Below are 24,045 nucleotides of genomic sequence, written 5' to 3'. Positions count from 1 at the left end.
TGGTGTTTCGGCGTCTACGGCAGTAATTAACGTCTCTAATATTTATTTTGCGAATTTTGTGCAGTGCGTGAGTAACTTTTTTTCATATTCCTACAAACATATACGTACCTTTCGTTCCTGCTTGTTTTGTTTGATTGCTTGCGATGGCTTCGTCATCATCATCAACATCATCAAGTTTTACACCGGTACTGTTGCGTACAGTCAGTAAGTCTGTCTATTCACCAAGAGAGAAGACTATTGTTTTGAACGTTCACGATACTCTGGTTTCTCAGAATCCCACAAACACTGTTCAGAACATAATCAAGAGTTGTGCCAACATGACGGGCGTAGGGGAGTCAACAATATATAGGTTCCTATCAGAAAGAAAAAAAAAGGTACAGCAAACCCAAATACAAACGAATACTTAAAGAGGGGGAGAAAACCTATTGAAATTGATGAATTTGCCAAAAATGGTATTCGAAGGAAAATTCACGAATTTATTTACAAAAAAGAAATACCCAACTTAAACAAAATTTTACAAGAAGTTAGAGACGACCCGGATTTGCCTCATGTCGGACGAACCAAATTGTGGCAAGTTTTAAAAGAATTAAATTTCCGGTGGGAGAAATCAGACCGAAAATCACTTTTGATTGACCGGGAAGAGATAATATGTTGGAGAAGAAAGTATCTAAGATCTATACGAAAATTTCGGGCTGAAGGAAGGCCAATTTACTATCAGGACGAAACGTGGGTAAACGCAGGTCATACTCTCACAAAAATTTGGACAGATAAAAATATATCAAGCTCCAGGCAAGCCTTTATGGAAGGTTGGTCTACTGGTATTTCCCCACCCTCTGGTAAAGGCAGTAGATTAATAGTTTCTCACATTGGCAGTGAAAAAGGATTTGCTAAGCATGGTTTGTTGGAATTTGAATCCAAAAGCACAAAAGACTATCACGAGGAGATGACAGCTGATGTTTTCGAAGAGTATTTTGAGCAGATGATTGAACATATACCACCAAACTCAATTATAGTATTAGATAATGCACCTTATCATTCACGACTAGTTGAAAGACTTCCAACGACTGCGTGGAAGAAACAGGATATCATTGACTGGCTGCGGAATAAGTCCCTGCCTTACGAAGATGGAATGGTTAAAGCAGAACTTTTAAAAATTGCCCGGCAACACAAATCTAAGTTCAAGAAATACGTAGTTGACAAAATGGCGGAAAGACGAAACATCACAGTCCTTAGACTTCCACCCTACCACTGCGAATTAAATCCAATTGAACTCATTTGGGCACAAATGAAAAGCTATGTGGCTAGAAAAAATACGTCATATAAAATACAAGCTGTACGTGAATTGTTATATGAGTCTTTACAACATATTACAGAACAAAATTGGCGAGATACAGTAAGACATGCAATAGAAGAAGAACAAGAAATGTGGGATCTTGACAATATAATTGATGCGACTGTAGAGACACAACCGCTAATTATTAACCTGCAAGACGACTCGGATTCCGAAGATGATCCTGTTTATTTTGAATTTGAATAATTTTGTAAGTAATCGTAGTTTATATCATTTAAAAATAGGTATTAATTAAATAAATGTATCTTTTACAAATTGCAAGTAACTTATTATTTTTGAATAAAATAAAGAAATTTTTTTAAAATAAAAATACAGTTTACAGTACCTACAGTTTAAGAATATTAATATATTTATTTATTTAAAGTAACTAATGTTTTAATCATATACTCTACGACACTGGTCACTCATTTCCACTCAAAATACCTACATAATCGGATTAAAAGTTTTATAGCTGTATTGTATTTCTTCAGATACAAGGTGGGTTAGTCGAAAACATCTTAAACTGCCAGTTTTAGTTTGGTTTTTGTTATTATATCATATTAGCTGTCCTCTCTGTATTTCAGTTCTCTAATGAGGGTCAAACTTGCAGTGAGCTATCAACAAATTATGAACGGACTATAGTTGAATGCATTTTTCTTTGATCGTTGAATCAATTTCTGAAAACCCCGTATCTTTGATAGCGTGGGTGCAGACAGAAATCTCGGAAAACGACCAACATCGTCATGCAAGAAGGAACAAGAATAATGGAGCATCGTCTGTCGGGCCTGCGAGCAGGTCTAGACTGATCATTTTCGCACAAAGCTTATTTCGCGTATTTCGAAATTTCACCACGGACTCTCAAATGACGGCGTTTCATTCATGATCGTGATGTTCGGTTCGCGTGTGTCGGTCGGGCCATTCCAATCGCGGAAAATTGCTTTTCAGTGTAATGGCGTTCGTGACTGCAGACGATAATTCTCGAGTCGGTCGTTGGTGAGACCAGGAGCGGCGGTCCGGGAACGTCCGAGAAGCTTTCAGAAATAAACTAGCGCAATTCATAAATTTATTGGTTTCATTATAAAGTAGAGGGGTTTGGGCAATTAGGATTTGAACGTCCACACTATTCACCAGATTTAACACTCTTGGACCATAATATTAGTTCAAAATCAATCCTACTTTTCCTCACATTTCTGAAGTCATATTCTTTTATGCAGTGGCGCACCCACGAATGAATTGTGGAAGATTGAGCATAAAAATGGGATAGTAGATGAATTTTAGAGATTCCAATAGGTGTCACTAAAATATTAAAAACTATGTGGTCAAAACCTGGTTTCAGTTACTCACCAAATGGTGTCTTAGAAGAACTGAATAACTGATCAGGGTATTAGCTCAGAATAATTATTCACTGGACAATGTCCACTTAAAGGACCCCTGAACAAAATATGGCTGCTCTATAATGCAGATCTTAGCTGCAGATACTGCAACAAAGAAACAGATACGGTTCATTTTTTATGCGAATGCAAGGCAGTAAACCGGCAAAAAAAGGAAAGGTGTGAATATTGAATCTCTTTTTTTTCAAGTAACTACACGGTACGAAACTATAGAGGGTGATTCGTTAAGTCGTATCAAGAAAAAAGTTCTTATGAACATATATCCGGAGTTGCGTCATTTCTAAGATAAAGGGCGTTGAAGTTAAAAAAAAATGGTATTTATAAAATATCATTAATATCCTTACACCGATTTGGTTGAAATTTGCTACAGTTATTTGAAGTAATAAGGCGCTTATTTAGCTCTAACTAGATTAAAATTATTAGGTCCACATCCAACAATATTGAAAAAAAAGTACGCGACTGACTTGTAGTTTTTTATTTTTTCAAATTCATCAACTGAAAGTACAACTTTTCCGTCGCTTGCGTTTTCTTCGTAGGTATCTAGCTTTGTTTTAGAGAGAAAAAAATTGGAGCCACTTTGCATATCATGAACACCTGCTTTAGAGACTAGCTGACAGTGATAGTGTTGTCATATCAGTGAGAGTCAGAATTGTCAATTAGCAGTGATTCCATCATAAATAATTGGTTTGTGCACGGAGCTTCAGCTCATTTTAGTGTTCTTGCTCGTCAGCATCTCGATATCACCCACTCTAATCGCTGGAATTGACTTGCAGGACCTCAAAATTGGCCAGCTCACAGTCCTGATACGAATCCTCTCAATTTCTATTTATAGGGTAATCTTTTTATTTATTTTTCAAGCCATTTTTTGCCGATTGATTTACATCAACGTCATGGATGTCAAGTTTACGACTCCAACTGACCTCCCCGTAAATTTAGTTCAGGAGCGACCCGTAAATTGAGTTCAGGAGCGAGTCTACAGAGGAAATGGATGTCGATTTTACGACTCCAACGGACCTCCCTGTGAATTTTGTTCAGGAGCGAGTCTACAGAAGCGATGGATGTCGAGTGTACGACTCTAACTGACCTCCCTGTAAATTAAGTTCGGGAGAGAGTCTACAGAGGAGATGCATGTCGAGATTACGACTCCAACTGACCTCCCCGTGAATTTAGTTCAGGAGCGACCTGTAAATTGAGTTCAGGAGCGAGTCTACAGAGGAAATGGATGTCGAGTTTACGACTCCAACGGACCTCCCCGTAAATTTTGTTCCGGAGCGAGTCTACAGAAGTGATGGATGTCGAGTTTACGACTCTAACTGACCTCCCTGTAAATTAAGTTCGGGAGAGAGTCTACAGAGGAAATGGATGTCGAGTTTACGACTCCAACGGACCTCCCCGTAAATTTAGTTCAGGAGCGACCTGTAAATTGAGTTCAGGAGCGAGTCTACAGAGGAAATGGATGTCGAGTTTACGACTCCAACGGACCTCCCTGTAAATTTTGTTCAGGAGCGAGTCTACAGAAGCGATGGATGTCGAGGGTACGACTCTAACTGACCTCCCTGTAAATTAAGTTCAGGAGAGAGTCTACAGAGGAGATGGATGTCGAGTTTATGACTCCAACTGACCTCCCCGTAAATTTAGTTCAGGAGCGACTCTACAGAAGCGATGGATAACGACAACTCTCGGAATTTGAGAAACTTGTGCGAGCTAAGGACTAACGAGGTCTTACCTTTTAACGTGTGATTCCAAAGGACCTCCTTGTAAATTTAGTTCAGGAGCGACCTGTGAATTGAGTTCAGCAGCGAGAGCTGCGGCGTACGCAGAATCTGTCTCAGGTGGGGGAACAAATCCCCCATGAGCAGGGTAGCAAACGTTTGCGCTCAAGTGATGATTCACCAAAACCAGGGGCGAAAAAGCCCTGCACGGCTGAATCTAAGGCATTGTCAGGTGTAGCTGTCGTGCAAAAACCCTCATATGGGAAGGTTGTCATGGGTATCAAGGTGGAATCTTGCAAATTGTCTATCCGACTACCTCATTAACATATACTTTGTGCCTACCCCGCTGGGGACCGAACCAGGTCTTTAGAGTTCGGCAGAGCCGTACTCTTACCATCTAACCTGAAAGACCACTCCCATACAAACTAATCGGCTTCGTTGAAAAGCTGGGTGTGAATAGGTGTGAGCCTCAATAAACCCTTGCGGGTTGCGGTGGAGTGTCGAATACCACTCACTTTGGAGCTAATCTAACCTAACCTACATCTACGTCAACGTATCTATTATTTGATTTGTTGAAGAGAATGTTATCGTATCAACATTTTTTTTGCTATCATTCTCCGGCCGTAAGAGAACTGTAGTAATTTTAAAAAAACCTGTTTAGGTGGCAACAACAAATTTATTTTTCGTAGGTTTCCATCCCCTAATCCCGAACAATCCAGTTATTCGCTTCCTCCAGTCTCGGGCTCGTTTCAGCATATAACAAGCTGAAGTTTTAATGAATTTCCATTGGACTCCGGACGATCTCTGAATGAATGGCCCATTTTTATTTTCGGCGATTTCGTCTGCGCCATAGGGACGATATAGAAGAAAGCATGCGCTTTACGAGTTTCCCAGACGCCCTCAGTTCAGTCGATAATGCAGCGAATTGCTTCGCGGGGAACGGATCAATCCTCTCGTTTTTCCGAGAATACTAATCACCAAAGTTTGTGTACATTATAACTTTCCCGGGAATTATTTATGAAAGGTTGGTTTTCATTTCCTTGCTTGGGGAAAAGAGTTTCGAAATAAGCAATATATCTTGTAGGAACAGGTTTGGGATGTGAATCAATAGAATATTCCGTAAATACTTGAATGTTCCTGTGATCTTGAGAATTTTTTTACCGGACCAGTCAATTCTGAAAAGTGTTACCAAATTTTTTGACCAATCGAAGGTATAAAGCTTGCAGAATATACAAATGTTGAGTTAGCAATTCTTTGTAACCTAACTATTAGGTTGGCAGGTATAAACATGTTGGCAGGTATACACAATTTACAATTCACACCCAGCTATTCAACGGATAAATCCTTAATCAAAATTAACACTGTTCCTTAGTGAATATGATGACATGATATAGAGTTTTCTGCGAAAAATTTGACCTGAATGAAGTTTGGCGAACTTCAAAAAGTGAAATTTTGATTTGAGTAAAGTGCGACAAAGAGATCCGAGCGAACTGTCCCTTACGATAGAAGAGAACGTAACTTGGCAGATGCGCGCGTTGCGTCCCTCGGATGAAAGAGAGTGTGCATGATATCAGTCCGTATAGTTGAAAAGGATAGCGATAATAATAACTGCTGAGCATATTTTGGAACAACTGGCAGAACATTGAAACGATTTTCAAACCCACCAAGAAACCCTCAAGTCGCCTAAAAAGACAAAAGGAGACCCACTGTCAGCAGCAGGGGTAACTCACTCAGCGAAGGAAACCACAGGATTCTAGTTGAAAACAAGAAATTCACTGTCCCCATAGCCGACTTGTTCGGGTGGCAAAAGAAATCCACAAACACACAACACACGAATAAATTCAACAGAAAAGAAGAAGATGTGAACCTCGACCGAATATGGAATCCCATTCTAAGAAGTTCAAGAATAACAAACAGCAGGTAGAAAAGGGTCAACAAAGGGTCAGGTACAAGAATTAGCACACCAAAATATATGAGTCAACATAAATACGCCTTACGCGGCCGTAATATCCAGTCACCGGAGATAACTCAGGAAGGTTAAACCTCTGAGGAAGTTAGCCACTTGCACCAGCATATTCTTCTGGACGTATGTTGGTTTCTTTATAAATTGTTTGCCTCCTGTCATCCAGTGCCTCACATTCTTATAAAACATGACCAGTTCCCTCGGTCCCTTTTTATATTGCCTGTAGCTAATATCTTCGTTATACTACCCTGTTTTGTTCGTTTTCTATACGGACAATGTCTGATGGATAGCCCTGAGCCAATACCTGCTCTATTGAAGCAGCTTTTCAGTAATTTTGTCTTTATTAAGTTTTTCAGTATGTTACCAGTTGAATTGGTAAATATTTTTATATTTATTAATGGTCCATTTTCTGATATGTCCCGTATCATGGATTTTGGTACCCCCACAGCTGGTCCATATAGAGCTAACGATCCGTGTCTAGCCAAATCATCATGAGTGTTTTGACGCACATTACGAAAACGAATATATATTACTCCAAATCCGTTCTTAAGGGGTAGATTCAATAGTTCAAGAAATTGTTCAATGTTGTTGTTGGTGTAGTACTCGTAGCTCCCGTATTTTCAAAAAAAGACGAGTATTTGCATCCCTCCTAGTTTACTTCCCATGCTTTCCATACTTTCATGTCACCATTATCAATGCTACCTCCACTTTTGTTTTTATCCCATTAGAAGGGAATTTTCTCTAGTCGTTGTTCTATCTTTCCCGGAAAACTTTCTTTTCTGATTCTGTTGACGAAATTTTTCAACATGTTCTGCGAAGGTGAGTTTGGTATATAGTCAAACCAAGTACTTTTTTGGTACCTTGCGATTTGATCAGAAGGTGTCCTTATTCAGCTATAACCACAACCGCGCTGGCATTTGTAGAATACCTACCTAGTGCTTCACTAATGCCAGCTATACTATTATGGAACTTTATGAAACCACTATTCCTCTGATTATTAATACCATTGTAGACATTGAACTATATTTGTTAGATAGCCGTACAATGACAAACTTTTGAAAAGCTCTCTTGCTGGTAATTTACTGTAACTAAGATGTTCGTTCAATTATTCCCACAATGTCCACCGGCTGTTTTTCTTGCAATTCGTAATATCACTTGTTTAGGAACCCTCCGAAGCATTATTTTACGTCATTGGGCTCAAATCTTCTGCTTCGTTATGCGTATATTAATCCAATATTCCTACATATTTTCTCATATTTGCGGTCATTGCCTGCTTGCTATTGGAGCTCGTTTTGATTTAGCTCTTCCATTGAAGACGCGGAATGAGTAAAATTATCCGGCATCGATTCCAAACGTAGAAAGCTAGGGGTAGGTCCATATATCTCGTCGTTGTTACACACATACAGCTTTGAAAATCAATAGACTTGCAGCGCGGTCGAGAGTCTGCTCTTTATTGATCAGAGCACTCGGCTCTCTTTTTAAAACGGTTCGCGACGTTCTCGGGGTAGCTTGGCGGTATATTGATCAGATGGTGGACGTTACGGTTTGTACTGGAACAAAGATTTTCATTGACCGTGACATCAAATTACTAACTTCTTCGCAATCCTAAAATGTACTGTCACCAATTAAGTCTTTCAATACATGGGATGTTTTTCTTTAATAAACTCACATGAAGTTGGACTTTGGCGTTGGTTTGTGTTTCGAATTGGACCAACAATAACACAAACATTTTCTACTATCTGATAGTCAGTACCTGTCAAAATTGACAGTTTAAAGAAAAATCAAAAATATCATTTCTCTATGTTGCGAATTAGTTATCATAACAATTTGCTTGAAATTCAATTCTCATATAAAGTTTTCCACAATTATTTTCTGCCTATCATTGAATACATACTTTGGTCTTCTTTTGAAGCTCCAATTACTTTGTCGAGGGTCGGTATTTCTTTCTCAAATTGAAATGGCAGCTCAGATTCACCTACATGGAGTATTCACCACATGAAAGGGTATCTGGTAAACAAAGTATTCATAATTACTCTGTTGTATCTGAAATACATGATAACAATACTAAAAATGAGGACAACCTGATCATTTCTCAAATCCAGTTACGAAGAATGGATGATACTATATACATCAAACTGTAGTAGCCTTAGTAGCTTAAGCTTCAATAAAATCAAAAACTTTTTGAAGATATTACTCACAAAAAATTATCCTTGTAGTATTGATAACTTTTTAAATTCAATATATGTGCGCTCATAGACAAAAATTGACTTACACGATATCACTATTGATGTTACAGTATTTCCAATACCAATTGGAACAGCACAGAGAAGGAATTCCCGCCTCGACATAGGCGTCGGCATATTATTTTTCAGTGATAGTTTTTCAGTTACTTATTCTTACAATCATAGCAATTGATCAATCCATGAAAAAGTTATCTCAACTGAATTTTTCCACCATGGGTAATTATGAAAAACTTCGAAGTTTAAGGTAGTTAATTTCCGAGTCGAAAACTCTGAAATACAATGAAAACACAAATAATCACAAATAATCACACTGAATTCTCGTCAAACATATATTTACAAAATAACAGAGGCCAACAAAATTGCTAGAAAAATCAAAATTCTTCTTCGTTATATTCGGATGAGGTGGAATCATCATCGGGTTGAATAACGATCGGATTTATGGAACTTTGCACATAATATTTGTTCTCTTCTTTTATAACGTGGGCTACACAGTTCTTCCACACATCACTATTACCTACTTCATTCACCACTCGCCTTATATTGTCAAGCACTACAGCATTCAAAGTCGGTGACTGATTACATTTCCGCAAGCTTTCTTTCATTGTGGCCCAAACCATTTCAATTGGATTGAACACACAATAGTATGGAGGCAAACGTAAGAGAATATGACCACGTGTTCCACACATCGAATCAATAATATATTTTTTTTTGAAATTACGTTGTTTTATGGTCGTCAGTAATACTTTTTTCGTTGGAATCTTTTCGGGTATTTCCATGTCATGATTTCGCATGAAATCAACAATATCTGCTTTCTTTATGTTATTGTTTGGTATCATAGTCAATAACCGAGAATGATACGAAGCGTTATCCATAACAATAACCGACTTTGGAGGAATATTTGGGAGAAGCTGCTCACTGAACCAGGTTTCAAATAAAGCCGCAGTCATATCTTCGTGGTGATCAGCAGACGAATCTTTTATATTTTTGCCCGACAGAAGCAAAGAGTTAGGTACAAAACCACTTTCATTGCCGGCATGCAAATTTATAACACGTTTTTCCCTTGAAGAAGGTGTGTTCAAAGCCCAATACTTGGTTTCGTCTACCCAGCCATATTTGACAACATGGGTGTCAAACCAAGTTTCGTCGAGGTAGATTATAATATGTCTGCTGGATTCTCGGTAGCTTTTCATTCGCTTCAAATATTCTTGTCGGAGTTGAACAATGCGTGTCGATTCCATTATGACCATCAGATTGTTCAATTTTTTATACCTGAAACCACTAGACAATAAGACACCTCGTAGAGTTTCTAAAGATTTGTAATTGTAATCGGGATATTCGAGTAATTTATACGAAATCATTTCCAAGGTTGGTACTTGATTTTTTTGGTATATACCATAAATTGTTCGCCGAATCACATCTTTTGTAGCACCATCAACGTTTGCGAATTTTTTATTCCTTTGTTTTCGTTTCATTGCATGGTCAATGACATCCGCTATTTTAATGACTCGAAGAATATGTAAGCATCTTCAGGAGAAGCAAATTGATACTGAATCTAAAGACATTTTATCCGCTTTTTAATCTACCGAAAAATCATTAGAATGTTCATCACTTAACAAAGTCCACATCGGACCAAAAAACTTTAGCCTTGCCTTTAGATTCAATATCAATTTTATTCTCCTGAAGATGCTAACCTTGTTAGCGAAACGCGCGTCGAGTGCAAAAATATCAGTTTGGTGTTAGGGTAATTGATCTCTAGAAAAAGTTTTCAAAAATCGGTCTGCAAAACCACTCACTACTCACCTAACCCTACTATCACACGGCACTGATAAAGAAGTATTGTGAAACGGACAAAAAATTAGTATTCAGCCAGTCCAGCTAGCTGAGCCTTTATTCCTCAACTACATTTGATAGCACGTTTACTAACTATCTGGGCGACTAGGGGCCTCAGGCAAGAAATGTTCATGACTATACTCTTATTTTTATTGCCGTTCCAATTGGGAATGGATAGACTATACTATACACTTATGTATTAATCACTATGTATTATTTAAATATTTCATTATTAGGCTTCATATCAAGGTTTTATATTTTAGTGTATCGTCTACCATTCTGCCAATCTGTTTTATTTTAATGTCTTATATTTAATTGTACATCTATCTATGTTCTATATACTAATATAAATGTGAAAATTGGTGAGGATGGATGTATGTATGTAAGTTTCTGGCTCTTTCACTACTAAACGACTGAACGGATTTACATGAAACTTTAGATGAACATAAATACAGCTTATGTTTATGTTAAATAGTTCTAAATAAAAGTGCTAGATATCATATGTCTACCTCCTATATGGTAGCCACTATATGCAAAATACTGATTGAATTGGATACTTTTTTACAATGCACATTTTAGAATATCTATCAAATTCTTATAAAAATTAATATACTTGTCGTTTTATGTATATAATATAGATAAAATTTGTCTTTTACACTGAGTAATTTGGAAGAATCGTTTAAAAGTTATAATGATAAGATTAACTTGACGCAACGCAGTAAGCCATTACGCGTCGCGTGTACTGTAAGATGCGATGCGAGGAGATAGAGGGGCGGTCTAAGCAATGAAGCGCCATCGCCGAGAACGCGGGCAGACGCGTGAGAGCGGACGTCGTTGACGGTTGTGTTAGTTTTGCGAATTTCTTTATAGATAACATAATTCGATTCTCAAAGCTATTCATTACTTAGTGCTGTTGGCATATTTTTTCAGTTACTGTATTTTTGGAGTAAAAATATAAATAATAAGTAAGTACTTTATTTAACCACGTTATATACAGTTGTATATTTGTAGCAAGTCACAAAAGTTTGTTCATTGGATAAGAACATTAAGTAGATATAAAACTAGACATATCTGTTCTGTCTGTTTTAAAATCTGTTTTTCCGGTAATCAGCTGTCGCCCCCATACGAATGACAACTCTCAAAAGTTGAAAACTTGTCCGAGCTAAGTACTAACGAGGTCTTACCTTTTAACGTGTGATTCCTAGCACAATAGAATTCCTACCACAATAGAATCCCTACCACAATAGAATTCCTACCACAATAGAATATAATCAGAATATACATATAAGAGTAAATAATTTAAAGATAATGTCTCAGTGAGCATAAATAAAATTATTCCACCTTGTTTCACCTTTTCTTCATATTCATCTAGTGTATAAAAGGAATTTTCAATTGAAAAAAGTTTGATAATTTTTTTGTCTCAGAACATGTTGGCCTTTTTTAGATCATCTGGAAGTATATTATATAAGCTAAAATTCAAAGAATTATTTGCCGATTTGGTAAGTCTATATCTGGGTATTCTGATATTGTATGCTCCTCTAGTATTATGTTAATGAATATCTGACTGTGTAACTAAGTTTGGTAGATTCTTATGGATCTCCACAAGAGAACTAAAAAGGAATAAAAAGGGAAGAGTCATGATCTTCAACTAGCTGTTGCCCTGAAGAACTGAACTGAAATATGCAGATTGGTTATTTGTATAGCGTAAAAAGCATCAAGAAAGGAAATCAGGAATATCCACCCTCCAGGGGAAAATATGGGTCCAAAGACTGTATCGAATTTCGTCATTTTTGAAGTTTTGGGTTGATGAAAGAATATTATAACTATTTGTTCAAAATGGTTTGCAACGAAGTAGCACCGAGTAGTACCTAATATATTTGTATTTTCTGACACATTTGGAAGTTGTATCTTTTGTCACATCATTGGGGAAAACCAATAAAATCTGAATTTATTCATAAAAAATATTAATTCCATGTTATTTTCCTCGAATACCAGGCGGCATATCCGGAAGTATCCAATTCACATCGTATCAAGTAATATTAACATCAATTATAATCGCTGAGACTGCTGTTTCAATACTTCATCTAATGTTGGTTTTGTACGTACGATTGTGTTGTTTCTATTTTAAATAGATGTTTCATTCACCTACCACCCTACATCATGAACTGATTAAACATAACAAAATTAAGAGTGAAACCCCCTAAAAGAAAGAATTGGTAATTGGTTACCAATAGACCCAATGGGGTCGTGACACTTTCTTAAGAACTAAATTAAATTATGATTCTTAGGACCTGACACACAAAAATCAATAACAAACACGATTTTGCAATTTACCATATACCAACCCATACAGACTCAACTACAAACAACTATTTCTAATCGCCCACGGCGACATAAATTAGCAGCTTACCACAGTATTATCCATGCACAGACTACCAATGACCACTGAGAATTTTGATAATTATATATGACAGAACAAATTGCAATGAATAACAACTTTAACCCAATTGTAACTCATCATATCCTTGATGTTGGAAATGAAAATTGTTCGTCCTCTATACAGACTTTCATCGGAACGGTTGTCATGTGAATAAGTTGTTATAACATTGGCCTTTTAGAATCGTGGTAATTAATTTTTGAATTGTTAAGTTATCATCAGAAAAGTTAATAAATAGTATATTTTGAATTCGTATGACACACCCAAGGTTTCCCATTTCTTACACTTGATAAAAACGTTTCAAACAAGCTACTAACCAAGTATATCCTTACATAAATTATAATACTGACAAATTCACATATACCGGAAAAACATCAGTCTACTAACTTAACAAAATATCAACATAGTATATCAGACTGGTAAAAGTATATGTAGGAAGGACTTCAAGAAATTTTCAAACGAGAATCTCAGAGCATAAAAGAAGTTTTGAACTGAAGAAGACCAGTTTCACCTATGTCTGTCACCTTTTAGAGAAAGATCACGATTTCAACACCATATACGACATACTCCAGGGACAGAAGTTGAACCTGCTTTAGTCGTGGGAAATAAATTAGCGTTCCCTACTGAACGAACAACAGGAGGTTGACCCCTCTCACCATTGTTGAACCTTTTTTTATAATACCAAGAAGTTTATTCATATTCAAAATTTAGCTGACGTCCAAGAACTGAAAGTGTAACTAGTTTACAAATTTAACCTATTGATCGCTTTAATTAATAACCACTCAAGTTAGGTACCTATTATTGTTGTATATGTGGACTGTAGTCTAGTATATCAGGGGTAGCTGTAGAGTGGTTCAAATCATATTTGAAATATATAAAAATATTTCACATACATATAACTGAAGATACAAAAAATGATATAGATCTATGGATCAAAGTCCCACAAGGTTTTATTTTGGGACTAACACTTTTTCTCATATATGTTCACGATATCATCTATAATTGGTTATTCCACCAGTCAGCTTCTCACTGTTTAAGGATGATACTAACGTAATAATACATAAAAAACAATATCAAAACCCTAATTTATTCATGCAATCCGTAAGATCAAATTAACTGTTAACATTGCAGTTACCAGAACCGGGAACTTTGCTTATTTCAACAATTTGCTTCAATGAGAAATATAATTTTGGGGTACATCCACAATTTAATCTTCTTCTTGAAGATGAACACTTGGTGATCGAAACACGTGTCGAGATGTTTACGTAAAGGTTTGGTGTTGGAAAAAACTCCAGTAATATGCATCAATCCACATTCATAATGATAATAATAATGATTATTGTAATAATAATAATTATTGATATATGTTGCATACAAAATATAATCAACATCTTGAAGTAATGATGAATAAATTGCAAATTTACCGAGGGTTCAACCCTGTGTGTAGTTAAATTAACAAATACGAAAAATAAAATAGTGTTACATATAACTCAATCACAATTACTCATATAAAAACAATTTGCTAAAAAAATAAAAAATAATAATGTCATACATTCCAGTACTAATAGACAAAGTCAAAGGTTATAAAATAGTTAACTAACAAACAACGCATACAGACAGCTCACATACTTGTTCATACTCGTTTGTGAGGATAGCAAATATTAAAGTTTTACACATTATAGGTACATAGATAAGTATTGATAAACTAAGGAAATACAGATATTGACTAAATTTATAATATAAAATAGAACAATATACATATGTACGATTACAGAGCAGAGAACGCCAAGTTTATATTTTAGTAGTGTGAGATTCAAATTTCATGAATTACAACTGTTTCTTTTGTCTTATGTTATTGAATAAAATTAAATTGTGGACACTCTCTATGGAAGTTCTTTTTTAAATCTCACTACTTTACTTTTGAATTGGTTCATATTACGGGTCTGTTAAATATCCGAAGGTAATTTGTTTAGAGTTTTGGACCCAATCACTGATGATATTTCTGGCCATAATGTAGAAAATAACTACGTATTTCATTCGCTTTGAAACCAAGATAATCTTGTTTATATCTATATGTTTGTATAAATTGTGTAGGTAATTATTATCATGGATAGAATTGGCTTTTAGAAAACTTTTGCATCAGAAATTGGTCGCCAGCTCCCGCACTATGGTGGTCCAATTCCAAAAGTAGTGAATGCACTTATTTTTTACACTTTTAGTTTATAATATTCCGGAATGTTGAACATTAGGTCGAAGTTTTTGAGCTTGAGATAATCTGGACCATACACTCCAAAAAGCGGTGTTATCTTCTGGACTAATCTCGATATACCGTTACCGTGTTTGAGTGTCTGCCCCTTTTTCAAGCCTCCGACCAGGTCGGTTTCAATTTTTATATCATTACTGTTAACATTATCGTCTGCGTCAACATCCCGTTCTGCAACGTTCTTAACCCACGTTGTGGCAACGAAGTAGGCAAGGCGTTCCGCATTAAGTAACGTTTCGAATCTGGTCACGTTCCGATTTAGCCGAGCCGTTGCTGTATTGCGAGTTTCGCTTGTTTTTGTGTCCCGAAAAAATAACGCACTCTTCGGAATTCTCATATGCCGTTAGACACGAATCGCTTCTTAGAGGCGCAATTAGCATTAATACAGAATTGGAAGTCTCGTAATGTTCGCAGGATGTATGCGACGGGAATACCTTGGCGAGGTACAGGATCGTCGGCGAAAATTTTTGCGACAGTGTATCGTTCAAGTGCTTGTTTGGAAATAACAGGTGCCAACCTATGAACTCGAAAATGATAATTTGAATTTTATAATGGAACTATTTTTTCGGATTCTGTCTGCCTTTATGCGATAAACACAAAAAATAATGAAAGCATTTTCATAAGATTTCCACTAATGGACGGAATAATTCGAAAGTAAGGTTGATGTGTACGATTTATTGAAGTTTAAACCTGGGAAAAATAAAATGATATGGAACATAAACTCTTAATAACATCAGCATATTCGCAAATCATCTCACAAGAGTCTATAAAATGTTATTATTTCTGACCGGGATATTATAAGCTTATATCGTCATAGTTACGCTATCAATAAAGAGGGTCATAACTCCCTTGGGACATTATAGATTTTATAATTCCCTCTACCTTTCACAAGTAAAAATAAATAGAAATGAAAACTGAACCATATTTTATTCATTCACGTCATTACAAATAATAAATGTACAATTTTGAAATGTTCCCTGAAAATTAATTCCGCCACTGGAAACAATTTCTTCTTTTGTATGGCTGGAGCTTCTGTTCACTACAGTCGAGGTACCTGCCTCTTCTGATGACAAAGTAGACAACATACGCGCCGTTTTATTTATCAATTCGATGCTATCCTCCAAATACCCCTCCGCCACCGTGGAACTTTTCCAACCTCCGTGTCTTTTTAAGTTAGTCATAGTTGCTCCTGCATTGGCTAGAGCAGTAGCAGAAGTGCGACGAAGGCAATGTCCCGTATAGGAAGATGAGTTTGGCAATCCTAAATACATTGCGATTTTGCTGGGGATTTTCCCAAACATGTTTTTTCCAATTGGCTGAGATGTACATTTATTTTGTCGGAAGCTCAAAAAAAATCGTTCAATACCTTTAGGACGCAAAGACATATAAAGTCTTAATAAAGGCAAAGCGGAGAACTCTTTTTCATCCACAACTGTAAATTTCTTCGATACACCAGTTTTACTTTCCGGTACGTTCACTACCATAACGGAATCCCGGTCCTCTATATCCGATATCTTCATATTCAAAAGTTCCTGACTTCTGCATCCTCCAAAATAACCCATAATCAAAACAACCTATAACAAAAAAAAGAAATAAATACACACAAAAAGGAAGATAAGAAAAAAATTACCTTATGCAATAAATGAATATCATTAGGAGCGTCCTTTAGGAATCTGATAACATCTTTAGGAGATAAAACAGCAGACTTTTTCGGCTTATAACTCTTACTCTTCCGTTTCAAAAAAGCCTGTAGTTCATTGAACTTGGTGATATTTCGTTTCTCATGTATAGTCACCATCAATTTTAGCATTGACCATTTAGTCCATAAAGAATTCGGACTATACGTTTCTGACTGAAACGAATAAACACAATTACTACAAAATCTACCGAAAAACCTAGAAAATTCCGTACCAGTTCTTGAAAATATGCCAGAAATACAGTTTCAGTGACATCTTTTGGCATAACATTTTTCCGTGTCAGCCAGTCCAGATATATCTTGTATTCTTTTTGGTATACGGCTTCACTCTTGCTTGTTCAGCTTTTTTCAAAATATCCTCCATTATATTTGGGGTAGAAAACACATTTTCACCGCAAACACAGCTTGATAACAAAGTTCTGTTTATAAACAAGTAACATAGCAACAACCTAGCAACAAGAAAACTCTAGTATAATCAACGGTACCTGATTCAAATATACCGGGAAGGTAATGAATTGGTACATTTTTCCGTTTCAAAAATGAACAAAATTTTATTGAAATCGGTCAGAAATAAAATTATCTATGTACCACAGGAATTAATGAGCCTTAATAACCTCAGGCAATTGCTGTCCCTCGGGCCAGAGGCCCTCGGGACGCAAACTTTGCCATCGGTAATTAAGGCCCTCCTAATTCCCTTGATACATAAATAACTATATTGATGCAGTGGGGAAATGATATACAGTGTGTCTCACTTCTTATGGAAAACCCCCGTATCTTCCGTAATATTCGAGGTAGAACGTTGAAACTCTCAGGACTGATGGAAATGCTCAAAATGCACCTACCACCTGAATGGGTTGGCCAAAGTGATATACACTGTCCGCCACTCGCGATGGAACACCCCATTTTTACGGTAAAACCTATAAGGGGGCAAAATAGGCTCAAAATTCCTTCAGATTCGCGATCAGGACTACCAACTTACTACGATTACACTTTTTTCCTGAAAAAATTTCAGTCCTGAAAAATCCGAATTTGTTTCACATCTCATGGAAACACCCCCGTATCTTCCTTAATGATTGAAGTAGATTTTTTTTTGGTTTTGACATTAAAACATGAACGAAATTGTTCAAGAGAAACTCGACTTTTGTTTTCACATAAATAATTTATTTTTTATTTTGTTATCAGGAAAGTCAATCCTTCTCAATAAGAGAGAAAATGGTAATTTTGTAAGAGGAACGGAAACATGTAATCAGTGAGGTTTTAGGATGGTCAATGTTAGTTCATATTCTCATTTCCCATTATTTATTTTTCGCCACAAAAGGATATTTTGTGGCGAAAAATGTTATGTAGTTTAAAATTCTTTCGAAGTACTACTTTCAAAATCACTTTTTCAATTAAAAAACAAAACAATCAATTTTCAGGAAAAAAGTGTATTCGTAGTAAGTTGGTAGTCCTGATCACGAATCTGAAGGAATTTTGAGCCTATTTTGCCCCCTAATATGTTTTTCCGTAAAAATGGGGTGTTCCATCGCGAGTGGCGGACAGTGTATATCACTTTGACCAACCCCATTCAGGTGGTAGGTGTATTTTGAGCATTTCCATCAGTCCTGAGAGTTTCATCGTTCCACCTCGAATATTACGGAAAATACGAGGGTGTTTCCATAAGAAGTGAGACAAATTCGGATTTTTCAGGACTGAAATTTTTTCAGGAAAAAAGTGTAACCGTAGTAAGTTGGTAGTCCTGATCACGAATCTGAAGGAATTTTGGGCCTATTTTGCCCCCTAATATGTTTTACCGTAAAAATGGGGTGCATTTTGAGCATTTCCATCACTCCTGAGAGTTTCATCGTTCTACCTTGAATATTACGGAAGATACGGGGGTGTTTCCATAAGAAGTGAGACACACTGTAGAAAATATAGTTCATTTATAGAATTCATACTCAACAGAACGCTCACTTGAAATATCTGCTGAAATATGATGCTAATGAGGAGAATACATAAAATTCTATGATATTGACAGTCGGGGAACATACCAAATGCATTCGTGATCCAACACCAAGCAGCACTGTTTCGATCCAGCTTAGGTCTCAGCAGTGGCATTACTGAATCACAATTACATTACAATAATAATAATAATTTACAAGCATCTTATACACATGAATACTCACCGCAGTTGACAGAGTGTTCGAACTGATATATGAGCAGAGAGGGTCGAAGAGAGGAGTCGCTGGATGTAAAGAGAACCTGCTCATCGATAGATGTGTGACGCAGGACTCGATACAATATGAGTGTAACCTCTCTATGGCCTGGATCGATTACCGTAAGGCATTTGATACAATATCGCATGAGCTCATCTTGTATTTGCTCAGATGTCTTGCGGTACCCGACAAAATAGTGAGATGAATTGAACAATTGATATCACTCTGGGGAACTCGCTTCACCATAACGTCTGGTCAAGCCAGAGTCCAAACGGGGTGGGTCACTTTCAGAAGGGGTGTATTTCAGGGCGATTCCCTCAGTCCCCTTCTCTTCTGTATCTCACTACTGCTATTATCCGTTGCGCTCAGAAATACTCGAGGATATATCTGTGGCACCCCCGGAAACCGGAGGCACAAGGTCATCCATTTATTTTATATGGATGATCTTAAACTTTATTCCTCTGGAGAGAAGGATCTCCATCAGTCCTTGAGGGTGGTGGAAGAGTACATGCATACTGTCGGTATGGAATTCGGCATAGACAAATGTGCAACGGTCCATCTCAAAAGAGGACGGTGACAAGGCTACGGAGAGGATGTGCAGCTCAAAGATGGAAGCATCCTACACCATCTGGATGCTGGAGAGACATTTACTTACCTCGGGGTGGAACAACGCCACTCAACAGGTAACAGCAGTGAAGAACTATCTCCGCGGCAAGTATAGGCACAAACTCCGACAGACCTGGTCATCGGAACTGTCGGGGAAGAACAAAATTGCTGCAACGAATATGTTTGGCGTTCCAGTCTTACTCGTTTGGAGTAGTGAAGTGAATTCGGGTGGAGCTGCATCTACTCGACGTAAGGTCTCGAAAAATGATGCAAACTCCTATGGAGAGTTTGCATCCCAAATCGTCCGTTCCACGGTTTTCTCCCCCGGCAACAGGAAGGTCGTTGACTTTTGAGTGTCTACATGGCAGAATGATACTATATGGAGCCTGTAAAGTCGTCAGGAGTTTGGATCCCCTTCTCTGCATGTTCCGCAACCATGAGAGAAGAAATTGAAGCAGTCATCTTTAGGGTAGCTACCCGAGCAGCTGGTGAACCCGGTTTGGTTATCGACACCGAACGAGGTGATCACAAGTCTCTCTATCTCTATTCGCGTTTCGCAAACCAAGTTAGCATCATCGGGAAATGACTAAAACTGGAAAACGGTGCTTCAGTTTTGAAGAGGTCGTTCCAATTCTACCAGTCGAAGTACAGACTTGTTTTCAAGAATTACCGTAAGTAAAGTTAAACGGAGAATGGCTCACTTATTGCTTCAAATTCTTTCATATATTTACGTAGCTTCCTAGTTTTATTTTTATTTCGTTAAAACTGGATTCTCTTTCTACCCAGAAAAACACCGCAGGTTTTCTCATTTGTATTCTGCAGGGTGATCAATATGGATGGCGTCCTGCCTCTACTTTCGTATTCCGGTCAGGTCTGCCTCTGGAAGATTGGGATTCGTTCTCGCAGTGGCGGGACACAATTCCAGGTTTATGATCCTTTCGTGAAAGGCATAACGAAAAATGTGACATGTCGGAGACTAAATTAATTATTTCTTTCAACGTCTTCCCAAATATAAATGTTATCGCTTATCTAAAATAAAATGTATTAAGGTGAACAATACAAACAGAGGAATATTACTATCCCAACACCAAACCGTTATTTCAACACCTCGATATGTGTTTCAATCACCAAGTGATCATCATCAAGATGAAGATTAGAGCTTGTCGCCCATTTGTCCGGCACAACACAGCACGGCACTGTCCGTCGCCGGGTAGTAGCATCGCACAACCAGCATACTGAAGATGCTGTTTGTTCTATTTCAAGGGAATTTCACTTGAAATTGAGCGCCTCAGCCTTCAATACTCCGCACTATTCCCCGTCGCAATTCTTCTTTGGTAGGCACTGGAGTACTGTATACCCTTTCTTTTAAAACACCCCATAAAAAAAAGTCAAGTGGCGTGACATTGGGTGATCTCGGTGGCCAATCCCACGGCCCTAAACGCCTAAACCAACGATCGTCGAAGACTTCGTCAAGTTTCCTGGAAACTTCCTGGGTGGAATGAGCTGGCGCTCCGTCCAGTTGAAACCACGAATTCCTATATTCCCCTAAAGGCAAATTTTCAAGAAAATCGGTTACAGTCGTCCTTAATATTTGATGATATCTCTCTGCATTCAGTGTGTCTTCATAAATAAAAAAGCTAATTTTATTGTTCTTCAGAATACAGAAAACATTCAGGTCAAATTTTTCTTGAAAACCTATTTATTTTGTAACATGAGGATTATGATCAGCCCAAAAATGTTTATTCCTTCTATTGAAAATACGATCCCCTTGTAAATTTTGATTCGTCGCTCCAAATTATTTTTGACAAAAATTCCCGATTTTCCTGTGTATGAATCAAAAGGGATTCACAAAAATGCATTCTACGTTCGAAGTCTTTTGCTTTTAGAGCTTGAACTTTGGTTAATGTATACGGATGCATTCCGTGATTTTTCAAAATTCGTTGAACTGAAGCATGTGATACATCTAAATCTTTTTCTGCACTGCGAATGGAAGCTTCTGGATATGCATAAAAATATGCCAAAACGTTAACAGTATTATTGTCCTCATTTGAAGTAACAGGTTTTGGTAATGTTGAAGGCGCTTTTAACATGGAGCCATAGTTAAGAAAATTATTTTGTAATCTTACAAACTTCCTCTCGTTCATTGGTGTTAATTCAGAATACATTTGGTTGAATTTTCTACAAGTTTTGGCAATGATTTGATCACACTGCCCATGTATAATAAATAATTTCATAAGAACTTCGTTCGAACAATCAATATTTGCATTCATTTTTGGCGATTTTTTGAAAATCGATCAATAAAGTCACCAAACTGTCATGAGCTTGATATTTTCACGGCTACCTAGAAATCAAATTCTTTAAAAATTATTTTTTGTACAACTGATATTGAAAATCTATTTGATAGAAACACTTCAATCAGAACACCTACCAAAAAATCATTTAGAAAAGTTCACACATGCAGTTCGTGCTATTGGTAATATTAAATCCCTGTGAAGTTACTGACGATGACAAAGTAGTATTCAGTCCAACTGTAGAAAGTCCTTCATGACTAACCAATAATCCTCCTTAAAATAACGTGAGTTGGCGTATGTAGTTGTAACATATGCCTTGTAATCCAAAGATCGTGTGTTCAAATCCCATGGACCCTATAATTTTTTTATTATCAGCAGTAACGTTATACAAAAAAATTTGTATGATACATTTGTTAAAAGTGATTTTATTTTGCTGGTGAGTTTGCTCCACTTGCTGACGCTCGTTTTGCAATAATCCCCACTCACAAAATAAAATGCCACTTTCAACACTTTTAGGTAAAACGTGATTAACTATTTTTCCACAAAAACGGCTTTATTAAGAAAACTTGACGATTTAGGTATAGGGACATGTATATCATCTTGAAGCATTTTTCACCATCTTTCAATTTATCGAGTAATATACAGGGGGTTTCATTTGAAACAATGAACCTTCGACTACTTTTATGCACAGTGGAAATAATAGTAATTTTAGCACGCCCTGTATGATATGGAGTCGATTTCTTGGTGTTATTTGAATATTTCGAGTTTGTCCAGACTATCATCAAAATATCAACTTTTCATGAATTGAGAGTACTGATGTACTTAATTTCAATTAAGGCTATGTTTTGGACCATATTTAGCACAATTCATTTTTTATCTCGGAAACAGATAGAAATATCTGATATCAACAAAAAAGTATTAAAATACTAGAGCGATTCCAAAAATGTATTAATATACGGGGTGTTCCATTTAAAAAAATATAATCGCTAGGACTTTTTTATAGAAGTGGCAACGCCGCAATGCTGAAAATATTTTAGATCGATAGAACAGGTTTGCGTTTTCCAGAAACGTCTAACCTACCATCGACCGTGAGTCACGCTGTATTTATGTGATGTTATCTTCAACCACGTAACATAACAAACAATATTGAAGTTCTAGTGTTTCCTCTCGTAGACCAAAGAAATATTACAATTAGCCGTTTTATTGTTGAAAAATGAAAAGTGGAATTGCTAAAAGATATAAGTGCCATGTTTTCATCAGCAATACCAATTCTTGAATGTCCTAAACGCTTTACAACTGATTAGTCAACACAACGAAATGAAACATAAAAAACAGAATATCATTCAGGTCAACCAATTTCCCGTTCAAACACGCTGTGCTAACTAGACAAAAGTAAACTTCGCCAAAGAAATTGGCAAATTGAATCCGTACACACATTTACGCCTAGTGCAAATATTATCTAGCGAAAACAAATTCTCATGGAAACGGCTTTTCTCGGAACGTATCGTCCATGCAAAAAAAAATCGGCAACATTGTAGCGTCGAACCAGTCACATTTTTATGACCGCACGTGAAGCGAGAATGGAGTTCAAGGACTGCTGACGTATCTCGCTGTTTTCCACCCGCACTCGCCGAGATCTTATCTATCAAACAGCGTTGCCAAAACAAAGTTGTTTCGCGCGAGGTTGATGAAGAGCAGTTCAATGAAAAATGAACAGCAGTAAACAAATGAATCACATGATCATGTTGTGTAGGCTTTTACGGCCAGAGTTTAACACTTGTTTTGCTGTTTTCTGGTTTGTTATCCGTGGTCTGCAGATTTTTAGGACCGGCGTCGAAGGCCGAAACTGCAAGCGAAACGTCAGGCCCGAACACCATCAGACCACTACTGATAAACCCAAAAACAGAAGAGATAAGTGTGCCAAACTTATTTTCTGGTTTTGTTGGCCTTGGTACGAGGGTTTTTATGTCAGAAGTTTCGTCTACAACTGCGATAGACGTTACTAAATGAGATGCAGTTTCCACTGCAAGGTGATGTAAGGAATCTGAAGCCGCCCTGACCGATATGCCGGCCAGCGAATAAACGCAT

The 24,045-nt window shown here is 37.1% G+C and overlaps 2 protein-coding genes across 2 annotated transcripts in view; one reads left to right on the top strand and one right to left on the bottom strand.

Moving 5' to 3' along the window:
* Nucleotides 1-24,045, top strand: part of LOC111512496 (uncharacterized) — a 208,887-nt gene that overhangs the window by 33,778 nt on the left and 151,064 nt on the right. The gene's annotated exons all lie outside the window — the stretch shown is intronic.
* LOC141485253 (uncharacterized) lies at nucleotides 15,953-17,191 on the bottom strand. Its single transcript, XM_074181605.1, has 3 exons — nucleotides 17,081-17,191; nucleotides 16,800-17,021; nucleotides 15,953-16,743 (listed from the first exon to the last, which is right to left on the bottom strand). Exons 1-3 carry the CDS (start codon nucleotides 17,129-17,131, stop codon nucleotides 16,096-16,098), a joined length of 921 nt encoding a protein of 306 aa, XP_074037706.1. The 5' UTR covers nucleotides 17,132-17,191; the 3' UTR covers nucleotides 15,953-16,095.

The sequence above is a fragment of the Leptinotarsa decemlineata genome, unplaced genomic scaffold (genome assembly GCF_025532065.1).
Source record: "Leptinotarsa decemlineata unplaced genomic scaffold, Ldec_3_MD MMD2_tig00026314_RagTag_RagTag, whole genome shotgun sequence".
In the NCBI taxonomy this organism is placed as follows: Eukaryota; Metazoa; Arthropoda; class Insecta; order Coleoptera; family Chrysomelidae; genus Leptinotarsa; species Leptinotarsa decemlineata.
This window is presented reverse-complemented; position numbering and strand designations above follow the sequence as displayed.